Raw genomic sequence first — 21441 nt, forward strand, 5'->3', positions numbered from 1 at the left:
TGCATGGAAGAAGTGGACTTCAATATTCTTCAGTATACTTCAATATACTTCAAAGTATTCCAGAGCTTGGCTTACTTTATGCTAATTATTCAGGTCACTTCTAACAGCATAATACTAGCAACATAATGCTAATTAGTTCCAAAATAAACTATTCTCTTGTCTTCAATTATTAGATATATATGATAATATTCAATTCAGGATTTTTTTTGTTGCTTATGCAGTGAGTTTTTAGATACCAAGAAAATTCCAACAGAAAAAAAACTTAAGTTATGAAGACTATAAGTTTGCAAGCACTCATCAGTAACCAAAAGATAACAAAAACATTACAGTATGGTAACTAACTAGGAACTCCAGATGCTAAATAACTATCATAATCATAACCGTATGGGTGTTGGAATGCATCACTATGGGGTAGAGTTATGTTTTACTGAGTGCTTTAATTATGCATTTTCTTTTTATAACATCCCTGTAATGTAATCTATTCTTATATTCTTACTCTTAACTGTATTTTAACATGGGTTTTGCTGCTTTGTTTCCTGCCTCCATTGAAAAACACAATTATTTTTTTCCCAGTTAAAATTCCAAATGGGCTAATAAGCAAGTTTTTCTTTTCCTGTTAGAGTGTATGACTTGTCTTGGAAAGTGTGAGAGACAGGATGCATGCAGGCTAAAAGTGTGCATGATAGCTTATTGAAGAAAAGTTTGGCTACTCCTCATTTAACTCTTTCTATTTTTTACCTCATTAATGATACAACTGTTGCATATGAAGTAAAGAACACAGTAAAGTTTTTATGCTAAAAAAGCATATAAATTTTCCTTTTTCCCATGCATATCTAGTTATATATTAAACTTAATTCATGTGATGTTTTACACTAAAATCTTACAATTCTTATCATTTGTAACACACATGTAACCAGAACACTTGTTCTTCAGGCCCTGTCTGCCCTCCCAGTTTCACGGGACAGAGAATAGGACTAAGAAACAGTACTGAGTATTTTCCAAGTTTTCATGAAATCCAACCTTCCTCCCAGGTGAAATACAAAAGCAATTGCTGTTCAAATTAGATACTCTGGCTCCTGTGCAGCAATGGAAAGCAGCTTCCAGTGTAGATCTTTTCAAAGACTTGGATCTGATAATTTGTTCATGTTGAACATGAGCATAAAAGTTTTACATATATTTTGGTTCTTTTTCAATTAGAATAATATTTAACTGATATTAACAACCATTACACCTGCTGCTTTGCAAGATTACAAAGTGTGACTGACTTATCCTGAAAGAAGTTAGAGCTCATAGTAAGTCTCCCTCTTCATGAGCTGAAGGATAATAGTCTCACAAACACCAGCTGGGATATTAGACACTTGGCAGACTGAGACAGGCAGCAGTTCCAAGTGCCAAGCAGACACTTATCTGAAGTACTAAGGCCAAATTTCAACTTTCCTGACACTTGTGATTGAACAAAGTTATGTTGATTTGAACATGGTCCATCTGACTTTTTAGTTGTGGTCTCTGCATTTAGAGTTGGTGTTTTTGAAGTCTTTTTAAGTTCTGTGAATAAAAAGTATGGCTTGAAGCACAGGAAATATCTTGTAATAATACAGCATATTCAGTAATGTATAGGCTAAAGTCATGCTAAAAGTATTTGTCTGAGTCCTACTGCTAAACTTGGTAATTACATAGAAGTATGTAAGAACATAGACACAAAGAAGTGGGTTAAAAAGCATAATTAAAGCTCTGAAACAGTAGCTGCCTGAGGACATCTCAGGCCAGGTCCTACTAAATGCAGACAAGCAACGTAAGAAGGTAAGGTTCTCTGTTTTTTTTCTTTTTTTTTACAACAGGAAATAACTCATTAAAAAGATACTTCCCCATAATAATTATTTAAAACCAGACATGAATCAGAAACTTCAGTAACTAAACAAGACCTTTGAAACTGCAAATCTCTGGTTAGTAGCACTGATTGTCTTTCAGCATCTTTAATGTCTGAATAGTTCTTTTCCGCTCTAAGTTTTGCAATTTCATTACCAAGCCCAGGTCTCTCATTTGTATCATATACAAAATATAGCCTAAGTTGAAATTACTACATTTCTTCCATTATATGCAGTAAAAATTGATAAATAAACCATAAATTTCAACACATGGATGGTATATTGGAATATGGACCGAAATGGAGATAACATCACAACAGTCTTGCTATGCTTTATAGAGACACCTTACCTACAACTAATCTTTGTTTGATGCTAGACTGTAGAAATGATAAGTTTTATCCACCATCACAGGAGCAGAAAAAATTTACACCCAATTTTTACAATTTTTTTTAATATCTGACTACTTAGCACTGTACTTGAGATCAAGTGTTAAACTATATTTAGCTTTATTATCATGGAGTACTTTGTAGTAGAACTTAGGGACTTGTTTCAAAAATGTCTCATGGACAAAAAAACCCAAAACTTTTTGGCTTATGAGTTCACGCATTTATATAATGGAGTTATTCACTGAGATACTTAATACCCATTTTCACCTATCAAGCCAGCCAGATCAAAAATTACAAAAGTTCCAGTGTTAATATATACATTATTTTATATCTGCATTACCTACTTTTTCCATTTAAGATTTTCAGTCTCAGTGAAGTTAAACTGTTTGTCTGAACAAAGTGCGTTATGACAGCTATAGCTATTAAGAGGTTCTAGTATAAGTTCACAATGAGATTATCACCAGTGAAAAAGGGTGCCATTAGCCATGGCCATGCTTAAGATATGATATAAATTCTTCAAGAATGAAAAAGCTCTGAACAGAGAACAAACAGAAACAGAGTTTAAAGTAGATCACCAACTACAAAGCAGGAAAGGACTTCTGTACCAGGCCTGTGATGCCTTCAGGGTCTGACTGCTATAGGCTACAAGGCAAAAAATGCCCCTCTCATTGGAAAATGTTTGTGCAACAATACCATCTGAAAGAGTTTGGATTCCTGAGAGCAGAAGGAGAGCTATGACCCCAGTCCTTCAACTTCTATAATATAAATTGTCAAATCTTACTGAGAATGTGTGAAAAGTGTTGTGTGAGCACTGCCAACTTTTTCAGTATTTTTCCAACGCAGAAGATTTCTTCTGAATTAACTGATTTGATCAGGCAAAGGCTATTAGCTACACAGACACATTCTCTTTCCTACCTTGTGCCATATGGAGCCTGCTGCGTTAAGCTATAGGGAGAAGTGGCACTCTGCTGTTTCACCCCTACACTAATTCGTCTGCATTGGGTTTATATCTAAGCTGCTTGTACTTCGCAAAATTGAGAATTACAGACTCCGATTCAAACATACAGATTCAAAATTCAGATTACAAGTGAAGGGCATAAAACCCAATGTTAAGACATGCAGAAATGTTGCCTTAGGATATTTCTAATTAATAGAAAAGTATAAATTACCAGGATTTTTAAGATAGTAAAAAAAATTTAAGGTCACTGAATGCATGGGCTGCTTGTATTGACATCAATGGAGTCTGAACTGACACATTTAAAATCAGAGATTAATAGCTATTTTGCTACATTGCCTGAGAATTTTTAAGGAAAAAATAACCAGATTGATTTTCCTCATATGAGAGTCCAACATATGAAGTTATTTGAACATCTATTCTTACCTGTCCAAAATAAAACAAAGAGCTTGTGTAGCATAACTGTAAAAAAATAAAACTCTTAAAACTTAAGGGTCTCAGACTACTCCTTTGCTCAAAGTTAGGTACTTAAAGCTTGAGTAAGACCAATATTATGAGTGATAGTAAACAGTATAAACAGAAGAGGAAAGAAATAGCACAATGGTCAAACATGTCTGCAGTACCCATGTGAATGGCTTCATAACATGGGTTCTATTTACTGTGCAGTAACATTTAGACTCAACAGTACAATAAACCTCTCTCTGAAGCAGATCTATGTTGATAATAATAATAATAATAATAATAATAATAATAATAATGTATTCTGTGCTCCTATAATATTGCCACCTGTGAAATTCAAGGAAATCAGAAACATTAACTTAGTTTGACAGCATCAGAAACAGAAGCAATAGTGATTAGGAACCAACACAATACCAGGACACTGCTACTGATCACAAGGTCTACAGATAATAAGGTCTACAGACACCATAAGAAAGCATTGCAAGACTTTTTTGTTCCCACACTTGTTAAACATTAGAGGGCTTAAATGCAATTAATTAATGCACAGTGTTGCAGAAGAATGTTTTGGGCTGCCAGAATAATCACAATCACAACAACTTCTATTATTTTTCTTATACAGTAATATAAACACTTTCAATATCATAAAATACACAATGCAATACAGCTGAATTAATCTAACAGGAAAAAATATAACTTGGGGTATTTTGTTACTCTTGAGTGCTTGATATCAGCACCATAATATCACATTAGCACTATTTCTGATGTACTTAACTAGAACAGTGTATGTAAAGCAACACACTGCCTTCAATTCCATTTTACTCCTTTGCTGCTGAAAGATTTCTTTGAAATACTTGGATGTTAATTAGCAAGAAATACTTCTATGTATTGCATGCATGAAAAAATATTGCTAGTGGTTAATTTGCTGAGAAACTGTGGTTACACGGATTTTTAAAATTCCTTGATTGTTTCTCACCCTTTTTGTTTCATTAGCAATATGTTCATGTGATGAAATATAGAGTAGCGAACTAATAGACTAGAGAAGACTGCCAAACACCAGCTTTGCCTCTGGCCAGAGTATTCTGTACACCTGCAGTCTTGAAAACACTGGAAAGGTTTCTAATTTCATGTTTTGAGAAGAAAAATAAAATGCTCTCAAGGAGTTAGAAGACCTTGCATTTTGGCCAACTCCACTTACATTTTTGGCTCTATATCCCCAAAGTGAAAAGAGGCAACTGGGAAATTTTCTCGCAGTATCCAAGTTCAGAATGAATCAGTAACATAGCAGTGTCTTCTGCTCTTACCAAAATCTCTTGAGATGTTCTAAAAATGGACTTTAAGCTAATTATTTCATGAAGGATTGCATCACTGTACAAATTTCTCTAAAAATAGCTGTCTCAGAATTCTCAAAAGGAATCTTGGCCAGGGTGATTATATGTTACATAATCACTCAGCCAAGCCCTTGTGGTGATTTTGTCTAATACTGTATTTCTGAAAGGTTTTTTAAGCCTACTACAAAGTTCTATGCCTCTCAAGATACAGCATTTGGTGTATGAATCAAAACAATTCCAGTGATTCTGTTTCGCTGGGAGTGCATTACTATGCTTCCCATTTATTTAAACGACTAAACAATAAATATTTAACTGAGAGATTGCAGCTGCTAAATTCTATTTAAATCATTACAATACGCTCATTTCTTATGGGAAGGTGTTTGCAACATAGAGGTCAGTATTATTACAACTAATTTTACAGGTGGATACGTTGTGATACAATAATTTTCGTAGATTATCAAAATATAATGCGAAAAAACCTGTAAATGCAAGCCAGAACATGAGATAAAACAAATGCTTTTCTTCCAGCTTAGAAATAACAGGGGTTTTCTTAAACTCACACAGTCACAATCCATAAAAAGACTGCTCAACTCATTCACATAAATAATATTTTTGTCTTTAATATATGTACATCTGTAGCTTCATATTTAAAATAAATCACATATGTTCTCATTCCCTTACAAAGGCAATATATTTCATTTCTTTAAGATGCTTCTTTTTCGTTGTGAAGAATTGTGACAAATTACTTCAAAATCAATGTCTTGGGAGTTTACAATCTGTTTGACATTCCCAAAGGCCAGAAAAATTAGAATAGAAAAATTGGAGAAAGGCATTCAAATGCATATTTGGTGCTAGGAGCATTATTTAAGTCATGAAGTATTTAGAAAGAGGAAAAAAACCCTGAAATTTGCAATTGAGACTTTTTTAAACTTTCTTTTTTGAACACATCCTATTTCTGGTTTAATTCTATTTTAGTTCAGATTACTGTTGCGATGTCCTTTGTCAGTCTGCAGGCACTGTTGAGCAATGGAGATCAGTGCATTTGTCAATGTGGAAAACATTGATACTTTATGACTACAAAAATAATTGATCAATTAAAAAGAAAAGGACACAGGCGTCTTTTTGAGTTGGGTGGGGTTGGGCATGCATTTGGTAAGTAAATACTTTGTGTCCAAACTGAGTTTTAACTGACTTCACTGTTGTAAGACAAACCACATTAAAAATAAAAGGTATAAAATAACATCAAGTTTATGACATGGATACACTAAGATGAATATTCATACCTAAGCAGGCAGTACATTATCTTTGCCAGAATGGTGCCTATTCAGACAATAGCCTGTTACTCCTAGATATTGAAAAGCTCTTGGTACTTTTTTTCCTCTCATGGAATTTTTCATGCTCATTGCCTGTGGCACAATATTAACATTCTTCTGAAGCAACCTTAAGGAAGCTTTTGGAAAGCCAAGAAGCTTCCAGTTGAAAAATACACCAGGATGCTTCAGAAGTCTACCAGAGTGATTAGAGAAGTTTTTCACAGTGTAAGTCTGTGGTGAAAGCAGCTACATTTGCATTTAGGCAATTCAATCTCAGTGCAAGTCTGCGATACATTACAGCACAGCGATAGAATCTGTTTTTCTGGCCTTAATCCAATAACAATAAAATTCTATGAGTAACCTCAATACTTTGGGTTACTCCACTGAGTTTAATAGAATTGACCTCCTGAACCTTTAAGACATCTACTACATACTGTGCCCTACCTCTTTAAATATGAAGCAGGCTTTTGGTGTCTATGATGGCCTCACATGGTGGGAGCCACCACTGCTGTTGTACAGCATTCTGAGTAGCAGTAGATGCATTTGCAAACATTTTGATATTCCAACTAGGTGAGCACCTATAAATGTTACGAAGTATATCCATTAAAACTCCACAACCCCTTCCCTTAAATTGCGACCCTCACTGGCCTCATCAGAGTTAGGTGAAAGAGCAGTAGTCAGCTCTCTCCTGCACATGGAAATGCTAAGGAGGAGTATTCATATTTTTTGTATGAAAAAAAAATTCTGACACTAGGAACTTTACTTTCATCAACAGGATTTTCCAAAGACAGTGACTTCCATTCTTACACCTCAAAGAGGATATTCCTAGGCATTTCATGTATACAATCGGAAATCTTGGATTCTGATGAGTTCACATACATACCACTCCTCTCTCTCTCTCAAGAAACAGCCTTTGTAGGTCTCTCAAAAAAAGCCGTTGTACTTACTTTTTCATATCAGCAGAGGACTTTCCAAGCTACGGTGATCCTACCTTGGACACTGAAGCCATCACTTCAACAGCAATAGCAAACCAGCATCCTAGGCTTGGAGTATTACATTATGCTTTTTAAAGTATTATCCATTGCAATGATCCATAGTACAGCATGATTTGAAATTGCTACAAATATGGAATTGGAGTTTATCAACTACATGACAAAGTCTAGGATGCCACTGAAAGAGACAGCAGCAGAAACAGACTCAGAGAGTTCTGAGAGAGAAAGAAACTCCCCAAACTGCAAACAAAAGCAAAAAGCAAACTAAACTGTAGATACATGATGACGCAGCACAAGGGTTGAAGTTTCACAACAGCTTATTTAGGCCAAAGTCATTCACCTGTCTATAACGATCACAAAATAAAACTTGATTGAAATAATATTTTCTATTTCAAATGGTAAAACTCGTCCTCACTGAAGGCTAATTTCAAATTATTGCTTCTTTACTAAAATGACAAGTCTTTGAAAAACAAGATGTTCTTGGGAGACATGGAGGACATAAGGAGAGCAGATGCAATTAGAAGCTCAATTGCAGCATCACCACATGAAGTCTGCAGTATAATGAGGAAAATATAACAAGATTATCTAAAGAAACTGTAGGATGTTGTTTCTATATGAGCATTGCTGACATCTACAACAGTGCATGTAGATTTCCAGGCAAGGTGAAATTATGTTCAAGCAAATTTCTAGCCCCAGTTAGCACTCTAAAATAATTACAAATGATTTCCCAATAGCTTGGCTACATGATTTAAGACATAATCCGTATTAACTGCTACTTTACACTGCAACAACTGCCCTTCTGTTTTGCAGGTCTAACACAATGGTGAAATGAAAGTCTGGTTCTGAAGAGAACACTTCTCAGCAAAATTTGGAGAACATCAGAAGTAGCACAGGAATTGTAAAAGGAAGACAGAAAAAATAAGTGGAGTAAAACAACTGTCTTCGGAAACACAGTAGAAAATATTTTTACATTTAATGAAGAAATCTAAAATTGATGCACCTGTAATAGTAGCAATTTTCTAGCAACACAGAACAGATATATCAGATATTTTATGTTCAGGAGATGCATTATTTGATGTGCAAATCAAGAACGGGACTTCCTCTAGGATATAAATATATCAGAATAAATGTCTGAATTGCAGATGCTGAAGCAGAAAGGAGGAGTTTGCAACACATTTACCAGCTGATGCCTCTCTGTGAAACAGGGAAAGCCTACTCTTACTGATGCTCTGCTAATAAGATTTTCAGCCACAGTGCTTCATATGCCGCCTAGATTTCCCATCGCTAACTGAAAGACAGAGAACCTTTGTGATGAGCAACATGAAAGGTCTGCTTTTCTCATCCTTTGCCCTGCTGCCTTGATAAGTTCTCAGCCTCTTGTAGCCATGAACAGAAGGCTTCCTGCTTGATTGAGTAGGTAGATGCATCAAAAATCCATTTGCTATTGTGGATATACATGAAGGGAATATAGATTTTTATCACTGCTCACCATGTTATTTTGCCTCTCAAAGCAAAAATTCCTCTATAATACAGAACAGGAGTGGACTTGGGGGCCTAATATTTAGCATTATCCAGTGAGTCATCTTCTAATATTTAAAAATGTCTCTCCTTTCATGATCACATTAGGCTGGAGAAGTTGGGCTGTATTTTTCTTCTTTCTTTCAGCAGTATAACAGCTGTGCAAACGGGGGATGGGACAAATAAGGCCATAAGAAAAAATTTGATGCTGCAGCTGATCATTCACTGAAGTTCTAGTGAATCAGAAATAGACTGGGAGACGGCATCTCTCAAAGAAACTGAGGAACAGAGTGGATATATCACACTGTGTGGAATCCGTCACTTCCCCCCCGGGCCCAGCGCAGTCATGGCAAGGAAGCACTAACAAGCCTTTGTGTTGGGTGCACATGTGAAAGCTTTGGGGGCTGACAGTGGTTCTCTCCAAAGGGATTAAAGAAGTATGAATGATCTCTACAACCTCTATTATCAGATAATTCTTAAGTGTAATAAAGTGGTGACCTAGTTAAACCACATTCCTGTTCCTGGTGTCTCTTTTTTTTGTGGTGTCTGAGATAACAGGGAGATTATTTTGGCATCAATTTAATCTAGTTAAATAGCTTTACTGAAGATCTTTATCACTATAAATAATGGAGGTATTTGAAGTATTTGGTTACAATTCTAATTGAAGTTATCCAAAACAATGCCTCTCTAGCAATCCTCTTCTGCTGTTCCTTCACTCTGAAGAAAGTTATGAATGTTTTGAACAATTTTCAGCAACAGCTTAAAGGTACAAAACCAAACAAAAACAAAAACAACCAAAACCACGCAGTTTGCCCAAGTCTCTGATGAACATTTAAAAAATATCCGTGACAGGTATCATGGAACATGGCAAAGTATTGTATTCAAAGTGGTGTATTCAATTACTCTTCAGTAAAGAAAGATAAAGGTGAAAAAAGGAGATATCCAAAAGAGAAAATAACTGCCTTCTCTTTTTCAAAGAAAACAAACAAAAAAATCCCTAAAATTATTTGGAACATAACATCATCTGCTCTGATGCAGCACAGTGGGATGAAGTAATAAAAAGCATAAAGCACATCTGCCTATGTAACACATAAAATTTGGATGTCTCCTGGCCAGCTGACTGACCTGAGACATGAATGCATCATGGCTGGAACAGAGGTACTTGGCTGGAATGTCTGTAATGAAGTCAGCATCATAAGTGGATGGTAAGTTCATGCTCAGGGGCTGTTTCCTACTTTTATAGACCTGTGGGAAAAAGCTATAATGATTAGATACATGAGGTCAGAGCTATTGGGAATTTAGCATAGCAGCAAGGGTTTTCCTTAATTTTCTGTTATTGAGTGCATGGAGTTCTACAGTACGTAATGCATGATTCAGGATAAAGAATCATAACATTGACTATGCAGTATGTCCTAAACATTATTAACATGGCATGCTCATTTGTAAAGTGGCACGCTGCCTGACAGCAGAGTGGTTACTTTGACAGGCTAAGGAGACCAGGATGATTTTGCCAATGGTATTCTCCTCAAGCAACAATCACAGAATTCACTAATGTCACACAAAGGAAAACATCAGATACAACGCCTTCAGACATGGTCTGAAAACATCTTTATCATCTTTTTCACCTATTCTGAAGGAGGAAAGGTGTTTAACAACATACAGGACACACAGCACAGGTCTTTACTACCTAGGCTATCTGAACATCCTTTGTCCTCTTGCCTACAGTACCTCTTCTGGCTACCACTATTACCTTTGAAAAATCAGGGGGAGTAGCCACTGCACAGTATGCAGAGTTTTAAACATTTTAATTAGACAGAGAAGACACATATGTGCTGTGTCTGGTACATGTGTACTGTGTCTAGTATGGTTATTTTCCTCATTGATAAAGCAAAACATAAATTAAATTTGCTTGTGATAAAATCTATTTCTACAGTTCGTAACTACACTTTTATTAAAACCTCAAATGACTTATAGTGTTGAAGACAGGGTGATTTTTAGTCACTAGAGAATTTGTTTTAAGGATAATCACGATTTCCAGGTAACCTCTCAGAAAGCCCGAAACCTTCTGAAAACAAAATTATTTTACAACAGATAAGCAAATAACTGAACAGAAGAAGGTTAGAGTCAACAGAATGGATAGATCTTGCTTTATGGCAAAGAGCATCTGCTCTCCTCTGTCTCATATAATGAAGAAGGTTGGAAGCAATATGAGGAGGGAAAACAGAAAGTGTATTGGCTGCATATAGTATGAGCCAAGCAAATGTGCAGCTAAATATTTAACAACCATAGAGAAGCAATAAACACTTACATTGAACACGTCCTACCTTTCATAACTACTGTCACATGTCAGACCTGGCTTGAAGACTTTCAATATGAGGTTAGAATAAAATAGCACAAGTGAAAATAATGCCAATTTTCTGTTGCCCTGAAAGTATGAAAATGAATGTCTCCCCACCTGCTGTTTTAACTGATGTACTAATCTGTCCTTCTCTCGTTTAAGAGCCATTACTTCCTCTTGAGTCTTCTTTTTCTTTGAAGCAGACAGTTCAAGCAAGGCAATGTTTGCATCTTTTTCACTAATTGCAGCAAGCAAAGCTTCCTGTCTGATAAAATAAAATAAAAATTGTTCTATTATCATTAAAACAGAATATATACTACTATATCATACTACATGAGATGTTTCTTTTAACCACTAGGAGAACAATCAACTACCTTCTGAACACTCTTTAAATAGCAAACATTGTCAAGTCTAATCAAATCATGAAATAAACTGATTAGCCAAAAAAGTTCTCTTTATAGATTTTTCATTATTTAACTATCCCATAAAACATTTATCTCAGTCTATTTTACTACAATATGATAGCTAACAATATTTCTGTGAAATGTCTTGCTTTTAAAAATCTTTTGTATTTATTTTTTTAAATTCACTTTCCCGAATTCTGGAATATCTTACATAAATCTGTTGTGAATTATTCAAATCATACAGACTGAATAATAAAAAGCAAAGTGATACAGATAAAACATATATTTATATTATCCTGTTAATTTGGTACCCTAGAGACCTCAGTACAGAAATCTCTGGACATCTTCCTCACATTTACTTAAACGTTTTCCTATGAATTTATTATTATTCATTGTGTCACCACAAAACTGTAATTCTAGAAGTAAAATATAACATTTAGAACAGAGGTTCCTTGATCTAATTGTTCATGAGGAATCTTTTATTCTGGAATGCTGACCCCTCAATCTCCATAAGCAAACAGAACCTTACAGCACTCAGAAACATATAGAATTACATAGAAGCTAGCAGGGGCACATCGTAAATAGTTTGTGAGGACATACGACAAAGGTAATTTTTACAACATGCAGTTGGAAGCACAGATCTTGCAGTATCTTATTATTTCTTATACTCTAAAATGCTCACGTTGGCAAGGCCATAATCTGTCCCTTATTTTCCTAAACAAAAGAAATATATTAATCTTCTGCAATGCATTCAATGACAGACTATGACTTATCAGCCAAGAAAAAGCATATAATACTTAATAGCTTTTAGAACAGAATATGTTATGGCCTATGCCTTTTTCCAGAACTATATAAGATCAATCATTAAAAAATAAACATGGATAAATGAGTCGTAAATTAACCTTAGGCTCCAACTGCTAATAAATGTAAGAATACGGCTCATGAACTTCATACAGTCAAGGTGAGCTAGAAGTTTGGAATTCTCATAGTCCTTTGCTTGCCAGCAAAAATGTCAAGAAAGCTATTTCACTTTTATTTCAAAGTTCCGAATGTATTAATGTAAATATTTATAGGACAATATTTCTGATGGAGTCAAAGAAAAACAACCCATTTATTTTACTCTCAAAGTTATAAGACATGGATCAATTTTAGATAAACAGTTGCATTTTATTCATACACTTAAATAATCTCATTTATTATTCTGTCTTCTTCATTTTAATCACAGTTAAATGATGTTTAAAAGAGGATGCCATAAGTCTCCAACAGTCTTAATTTAAATGAAAGGTATTAATTATTTTAAATAACAGGTACTTTAAAAAAAATATCAGAAGGTCACAGATCCATAATGCTAATTTGAAATGCGATATAGGTATACTGTTTTCTATAAACCTCATAATAATGCATAAAACTTGCTGCATAGTAATTTGCAAAAGACTGTCAGTGTTTTCATGTTATGTGCTCAATACGATATCAATTCCATAACATTTTCATTAAAATCTTAAATTTTTAATGCACTGAAATAGAAGAGAGCTGATTTGCTCCTGTGTTCAACAATTCCTCTCACCTTGCAGAAAGCAGAGAATTTATGCACCATATAAAATCTAAATATGACCTCTTTGGAGCATCTGGCTCAAACCGAAATCAAAACGTAACACAATTTCAGCCTTTTCTCCACAGTACCTTTTACATACAAGTCTATACTCTTCTGTTTTAGAAATGTGTCCTAACCCTAGATGATGGGCTTTTTTTCCAGGGGCGATAACATAAGCTTTCTGACAGAAAGTGTCAGCAACGGGTAGTCTGTGACTTTAAAGCCAAAGAAACAGCATATTGCGTTATTACATAAAATACTCTTCTTCTAAATTAAATAAGATTAGGTTAGTCCCTCTACAGTTATCTGATAGCAGACTGTATTAAAATTACAAAGAAAGGTTAGTCAGAAGTTTTGGCAATGTTCCAGTGGTTTGCATCAAGGAACATTTTCCAATTTTTAACTTGCATCAAGCAACAATTTTGTTGCTATTTTGAACATTATTAATAAAAAGGTTTCGCAATGTTCCTCTGGTTTTCAGGATACGTAGGACAAAGATTTGCCCTCTCTGCAATTAACACCAGGGGGATTAAATCCTAACCTTTAATTCATGGTGATCATTGCTGTAAAGTAGGTGCCTCTGCTAAACAGCAAAATATAGATCTATTTATACCATAATTATCAGTCTAAAGATATACTTATTTAATATGTGAAGATAAAGATTGACATAACCATCACAAACCCAACACACTCAGAATGAAAATAGGTAAAGAAAGCTACATCTCAGAAATTCCAAGGTTTGTAAATATATTTAGATTAATTCTTAAGTTACGTAAATTACCTCCATCCCAGGCAGACCCAATACAATGTCTGCTCATCTAATAGCAAATTTCGTGGTAAATACTTGTCATCTATGAGGTTTCTAATGATATATAATGTTATTTCATTATGTGTAACACATATTACAGCTGTAAAAAGCCACAAACAGAATAAAAGTTTTAAATTGACTTGAAAACTACATGAAGCTATACTGAAATTTTACTTCTCCTCCAAAGTTTAGATTATTTCACTGCCTCAGAATTGGCAGTGAAAACACAAACCTGCCTAGTGAGGAAGAAGAGTCAGAACTACTGAATTAGTTGGTATCACTTCAACATCTGATAATGGGATTCACTCACATCCATCTTTTTTGTATTGCCAGCCAAAAAGATCACACGTTGTTGTGGCCATAACTGTTCAACTGTGCAACACTCTCTAGCCCCACTTTAAAGTGGCAGATGAGGTAAAACCTTCCACGGGAGAGGAAAGCCTGTCAACATGCTTTGAAAAAATCTGCACTCTGGATTCTGCAACCCCCAAACCAGAAGGTTCTGCAGACCCTAGCATGCTTTTTCTCAGCTGGTGGTGTTGAGGGATTATGAAAGCCAACCAGAAGTTATGAGAATGTTTTTGCAAGGGAAAGCTAACAAATTCTTTTTTCTCTATTGTCTTGTGGCTCACGGGATAATTCCGTTCAGTACAGCACTTGTCCTGTCTTGGGAAAATAAGTAACCAAACACTTAATTCCAGGAAATAATGATTCATACCAAACACTTCCAGGAAATAGTGGTTCAGTTATGTGAAATAGCTGCTGTCGTATGACTCCATAAGTGCTCCACTGAGATGCTCTAAGATTTGCATCAAACCCACAGCACATACACAAATTTGCATTGGCCCCCCAAAATTTTTGTCAACGTATTTTTTAATTCTTATCTTCGTAGTAAATGTAAGTGGAGTTGCGAGGCCTTAAACCTACGAATGTTGAGAGACGACTGCACAAGAATACAAGGATGGGGATTTCTACTGAAGTCCTTCCACAGTAATGCGGAATGATGAATACATCTACATAGACAGACAGCTGAATGCAAATTCACACTGCCAGTACTCTTAAAGCTGCCCGAATGTGAGTCAGCTTCAGTTCAGAAGCTGTAAAGCCTCATGTATCTAAGAGACAAGGTGTTTTAGCTTGGGCATAGTGCCACCAACATGCTGACGGTTTCCAGACAGGAACTGGCTCACGTACAGCCTGCTCAGAGTGTGGGCAGAGCAAGCTTGCATCTGTCTGCACCTGTCTGCACAGACATACTCCTGGAGTATGTCGGCGTATTATCTGTGTCTATTATCACGGATAATCTGAACAGTAATAACCTCAAATATATAATCCAGTGGCTTTTAACCAGGCACCCCGGTTAACAAGAGTTCGGCAGAGCAGGACTGTATATTCCACCAAATGATACATGTTGGTTGCTTACATCCTTATTAATTAACTACTTCGATACAGAGGGAAGACAGAGACACCCAACAGTTTTTAATATTATTTTAGAGAGCACAAAATAAAGATGCAGATTGTGACAGGGCATCTAAAAAAACCGAAGCGGCCTCCTTTACTTCTGCATGGCCTAGCATACCACTAGAGTTACAGTTCCTCCACTAAGTCCCTGGGGGATAGAGGTTGAAAAATACCTTGCCCATGCTGGTGAGGCATTGTAAATGAAGAGAGCCAAGCATTTATGAAGCAGCCTGTAGCTCTACATTATCATATCTCATTTATTACATATCACACACTAGTTTACCCACATCTGTGAAAGTTGCTGTGCAACCGTGCCAACATACTTCAAGACTCCTATGGAGGAACCAAATCTGATGAACAGGAGCAATTTATTTTAGCTATGCAGTCACCCTACTAAAAAATTACTATCACCATTTTTGCAGGAAACATTTGAAGTGAGGTTATCTCACCACTAGGAACAAGGCTAAGATGCCAGCAAAACAGCTGACAAAAGTTACTCTCTCTCTTACAAACATGAAGTAAACTTCATTCCAGAATGTAAACAGGTGGCAAGGTCTTTGTCTAAATCTCTCAGGTGAGTAATACACTTCCGCTTTGCTGCTAGAAACTGAAACTCATCATGCATTTCTGTGCAAGACTTTTTGAAAATCAAGACCTGAACTGGCACCAAGAACAACATACAGTCTGATATACTCTCCAGCTAACATGCTTAAGAGTGTAAGCGTAATTTATAATTCCTAATTATCTACTGTGTCAGGAAAAAAAATAACTATCCAAATACAGTTCTATAGAGATGTTATCACTATTTGCAGCCAAAATGTCTCCTTATTGTTTAATAAATGATGGTAATAAAAGACATTTTAAAATAATTTATTAGAGCACTGAATTAAATGACATTCTTTAACAGTAATATTTATAAAGAGTAATCCTTTTTGCTTTTAGTAGTTTTTCCTCTCTTTTTTGGCAAACTAATCTGTTACACAAATAACAGGGTAGTACTTTTAACACCAAGAAAAATTACTCTAACTGTACATGGTAAAATTAGGTAAACTCTCAGATTAATAAAATACATGTTCAATTTAACAGCATTTGCTCTGTATTGGTAATTATTCTGTACATTTTGCTTTGACATACACAAAGTAATTCCTAGGATTCCCAATCTATATATCCTCCACTATAATATGGTTGTTCATTACAAGGAAGAGAGGGAGAACTTTTCCCTGGAAAAGCAAAACTCATTAAAAGAAACTTCTCCTCCCCAGCAAAGCCTGACTGCATTCTACTCCACAGCAACCTATTACCTCAAGCTAGTCTCCTTAATACAAAGACAGTGAATGTAACAGTCTCTTTATGAGCACACTTGCAGCTGCAAGATCAGGACTTAAGATACTAATGATTCCAGTGAGAAGTACCAACAAACTTGCATAAATATCTCAGTATATTTAATGTCACTTCATACTAAAATACAAAAGAAAAGATGAAAGGAACCATCCCTTTCTAATGGCCAGGAATTAATTTATTTACACAAGTGGTATTGCACCCAAAACTATTCAGGATTCCACTCTATTTAATGTTTTCATTAACTACATGGATGATGGACTAGAAAATCTATTTATTACATTTCAATGAGACTTGATACTGGGAGGATCTTTAAGTGCCATGAAGACAGGAATAAAAACGCCTTGACAAACCAAAGATGCTGTTTAGAAAACTCAGGAAGAACTCCATGTTAAAGATCTGTTGTGAATAAGGCCAACATTATACTGTGAAGTATAAACAGAAATAGATTGCAAGACAGAAGTGATTCCTTTTATCTGCGTGACTTCAGGAAGATCTTCACTGAAATACTGAATCCAGTCTAGATATGATTCTCCATGAAAAACGTGGAGACTGTTCAGGGGAGAGGAACAAAAGCAGTCAGAGAAATGACTGACGAGAAAACATTGGAAAAAAACTACAATAAATAGTCTATGAGCAGCAACATGATAGTGAAAACATAAAATGCTATGTCACATTGAAATAGAACATTTTTTTCCATATCCATGGCACACAAAACAAGTAGTAATGTGCGTGAATTGCGGGAGAAAAAGTTGCAGTTTTTTCCTCCTAATATCTAGCCAAGGTCTAATGATAATGGCAGGTAAGTATGAATAGCAATTGAGTACTGGAAGAATTGCTGGGGAAAGACAGTCACTGCCAGTGGAAGTCTTTTTGAACAACTTAGGCAAACGTCTGCTAGAAATGACCTGGGTATAGTTGATCTTGCCCCAAGACATGACCTGACCAGCAACCCAATTATTCAATGATTCCATGTTTTAAAGCTGATTTACTCTGTCTCATTTAAGACAGTAGTCCTTGGAGTTAATGTCATGTTTGATCTGCTTCCATCATAGCTTGCTAGCCTTTCTATAACTGGAAGAAAAGACCTTTTACATTTAAGTTTCTACATCTATAGTAAGAAAGAACAATACAATTTAGTGTGAAAATTTCCATGACAGCAATTACAGATGAGAATGACTTTATACTGCATAGACCATTGCTCAGTGATAGTGAAATATGGAGATGCCTTTCCTTGGGGGACTTATCAACTATTAATCTGATAACAAACATGGCTTTTAGACAAACAAAAAGTATAAAATCATATAAATCTTTTAGTAAAGTCTCTGGAAGTAATGTTAAAGAACAATTTGCATTAAAGAAATATACCATACATAGGATTAGAGAAAGCAGGTGATACCAAAGCAACTCAACTATAAATGTAACCTAACACCTGAAAACCACAATCTTACAGATCTCTAGCAATACAGACATAGAGTATGCATTTGTAAAAGTGTCTGTCATGGAGTGAAAAAAATACTTAATATGAAAAGGAAGCCTTAGCATACTAGAAGGGAAGATAAGATAATGCAAGAAGAAATAAATCCATGAAAGACTCTGTTGAATGCCAAACTGAAAAAGTATATTGTATACAGTATTTTATCAAACTGCAGCCTAAACAAATGTCAAATGGAATAATTTCTTTAACAAATATGGGCAACAACTGAGAAAAAAGGGTTTTTCACTATCATATATTTAGTCAAGATTAGCTATGGATAAAAAAACGTACTAAGAACAGATTTAATAACCCTAAACTGTCATTCAGCTTGTAGGAGGTATTCAAGATACAGCTAATAAAACACAAAAAATGGTTCTAACCACCCACAAAAAAATCTCAGTAGTATAAAACACTGAAGGATGACCACTAAGATAAATGCTTTCTTTTGAGAGCTGCCTTGCAGTTAACCTTCTTAAAGAGTCTCCCAGAAACCTCTAATCATAATACATTGCATTGCCACTTATCACAGTCAATTTAGAAGTGAACTCTGTAAACACTCCTGCTTTACTCCCCACCACTGTTAGTCTAAGAATAATTTTCTGAGCTTTAATAAAAGAACTCATGACAACTTTTGGGGAGGTGGGGTGAGTTCTTAGAAACAGTCCAATTGTAATCTAACAGAATTCCAAGATTAAGATTTATAGAAACAAGATCTTCTAACAAGAACTTTTACTGCCTTTACTACTTTTGCCGCTCTCCACAAAATACAGAAATGCAACTTAAAAAGTCACCATTAAAGTTAAATCAAGTCAGAAATGTTTGAACTAATGACATACAGTAGAGTACTCAGCCAGCTTCTTACATGTTAATCGTATTGAAGGAGAAAAAAAACAGCTCAATCAACTTTTTCCCTTTAATTATTGTTTTCTTTCCCTCATGACCCCCAGTATTCAACCTTAAGTTCAGTAGGAGGTGACTAGAGATAGACGGTGATGAGAGATCCTGTTTGAAACAGCTTCTCTCTGTCACTCCTAAAGCAAATAAATGGTTTGTTAAAACATGCTGTTAATCCATTATGGATGTGCATGCATCTTAGAAAATAAACTTCAGAATATTATTGGTATTTTAAAGCTTTTTTGTTAAAAACAAGACATACTGATCACAAGCATGAAATTTAAAATCTGTATATTCAACAACAGAGTTGTAAGTCTAAGCTAGTTGCGTGACACAGACATGTAAATTCAGTCACTATTGATTTTAGCCTATTATCCTAAAATTGTAAGTCTGAGGCTGACAGAAAATTTCTCTCCAATTACATGACTAAATACACTTTACAAAAACATATTTATAGCTTATTTCTTTTAAATGAACAATTATTTTGCACTGTTTTCAAAGAACAATCCCCTTTGAAATACTTTCAGCAGAAAAACCAGCATGAAATAGCACTTCAGGTTGGCCTGGTGCCCTTACAGCAAGCACAGAGAACTACTGACGCTCCGCAGCCCAAACACACGAAGAAGCAGAGAGGACTGCTCTATTTACTATGGGACAGAAAGATGGGGGGCCCTGCTCTTACACACCCCAGTCCACCAATCCAACACGTCAAGGGCTTTTCCTCATAGTATCTGAGTATCAAATCTTGAATTTACCATCTGATCAAGCCTTCTGCTGGAAGCAGGTATGATCAGGAGATATCAAAGCTTACACTGTGAGATACAGGCAACAGTCTCTATATTACACCTGTATTATATGTATATTTTCATTAGGCCAGAATCATAGAATCATAGAATCATTTAGGTTGGAAAAGACCTTCAAGATCAAGTCCAACCATCCAGGAGAAATAGGAGGAAGCAGCTGTCCCTAATGTGAAATTTCAGAGTAAATGGAAAGAAGGAAAAGAGAGGACCTGATTCTCAATAATCAGGGAGGAGTTTCTTGAAAAAGCAGCTTTCTTATCCATTTATCCTTTTCCTCCAGTTTACCTCCCCAGAGCCACAGTTCAGTGCTTCTTCCCTATGTTTCACTATTCCCATAACCACACCTCTCCTTTCATCCCCCTGTAGCAGTAACTGTATTGTCTTCAGATTGGCAATTTTAAATTATTCCTTTTCTTTTCCTCCTTAAGAGCAATTGGGAATGGGCATATAGGTCTTTTGTTAAGCAAACAAAAATCATCCAGTATGAAGGTACAAGTTCAGAGAGAAATTTTAAAAGGCGAAGAAGGAACTTCATGCCCATCTTTTGGGGCTAATTTTCAAGAAGTAGACACTCAACTGTCCTTTGAATTCTCTGAACTTTTTCAAGCCCTATAACACTGCACTTCTGATGTCTCAATGATTTATGTTTCAGAAATGACAGATAAGTAAAGCAGACCCCCACAGAAAAGACATATTCATCTGTGAAAGCAATTACATCATAGTTTCATAGATCATGCTTCAATAACCACTGCACTATCATTTCATTCAAATGGGCAGCATTGCTCACACATGAGTAGATATAACCAGCTTCAGACTGTGAGAGAAATGCAGAGGAAAAAAAGAATTCACAGTGCTGCAAAGCACAGCTGAAGAAGTTAGATGACAATTATTTCTGGGTTTTGCAGCTTTTCACTAGAATTGACTCCTATTGTTCATTGAGCTTTGTATGATTCTCCATAGGAATGCAACCAACACTTGGTTAAAATACCTCTGCCTGTTTTATGCCATACCACAATGCGATGCAGAAATGGGGACTGCTGAGAACAAGAACAATGGCATCTGAACGCATGGGATTGTGTTACAGCAGAACGTAGCAGTGCACAGGGTCCACCTAAGTTAAACAGGAAAACAAAACTATAGGTAATCTGTCATTGTCAGCCTCCTCATCCTTCAACACTGCTTTTTGTGTTTATGGAAGACAAAGATAAAAGTACTTTGCAGGATGAATGGTTTGATCTCTAGAATATAGTTCTTGGTAACGTTTTTGAACTCCCAAATAAATGTTTAAGCTTGGGAAAAAAGTTACTATTAAGAGTTACTATTGTTTTAATTAATTTGCAGAGAATTCAAAATTTTTGCATCAAAGACAGATAAAACTGAGATGCAGAGGCAAATATTAAAAAGACATAAACTTTTAAAAATTGTATTCTGTTCTTAAGTTTGAATTGACAAGATATTCCAAATGGCCATTTGTTACAAAGTAGATGGTTATGCTAAAGAATGAGTGGGGC

The 21441-nt window shown here is 35.5% G+C and overlaps 1 protein-coding gene across 12 annotated transcripts in view; it reads right to left on the reverse strand.

Moving 5' to 3' along the window:
• ERC2 (ELKS/RAB6-interacting/CAST family member 2) overlaps positions 1-21441 on the reverse strand; it is a 534400-nt gene that overhangs the window by 142259 nt on the left and 370700 nt on the right. For all 12 annotated transcript variants that reach the window (XR_003920743.2, XR_003920742.2, XR_003920751.2 and 9 more), the window contains one exon: positions 11272-11419. Coding sequence is in view for 1 of the 12 variants with exons in the window: in XM_029996089.2 (XP_029851949.1) it covers positions 11272-11419 (148 nt within the window). In the remaining 11 variants the exon portion in view is untranslated. The remainder of the gene's footprint in view (positions 1-11271; positions 11420-21441) is intronic.

The sequence above is a fragment of the Aquila chrysaetos genome, chromosome 20 (genome assembly GCF_900496995.4).
Source record: "Aquila chrysaetos chrysaetos chromosome 20, bAquChr1.4, whole genome shotgun sequence".
NCBI classification, from domain to species: domain Eukaryota; kingdom Metazoa; phylum Chordata; class Aves; order Accipitriformes; family Accipitridae; genus Aquila; species Aquila chrysaetos.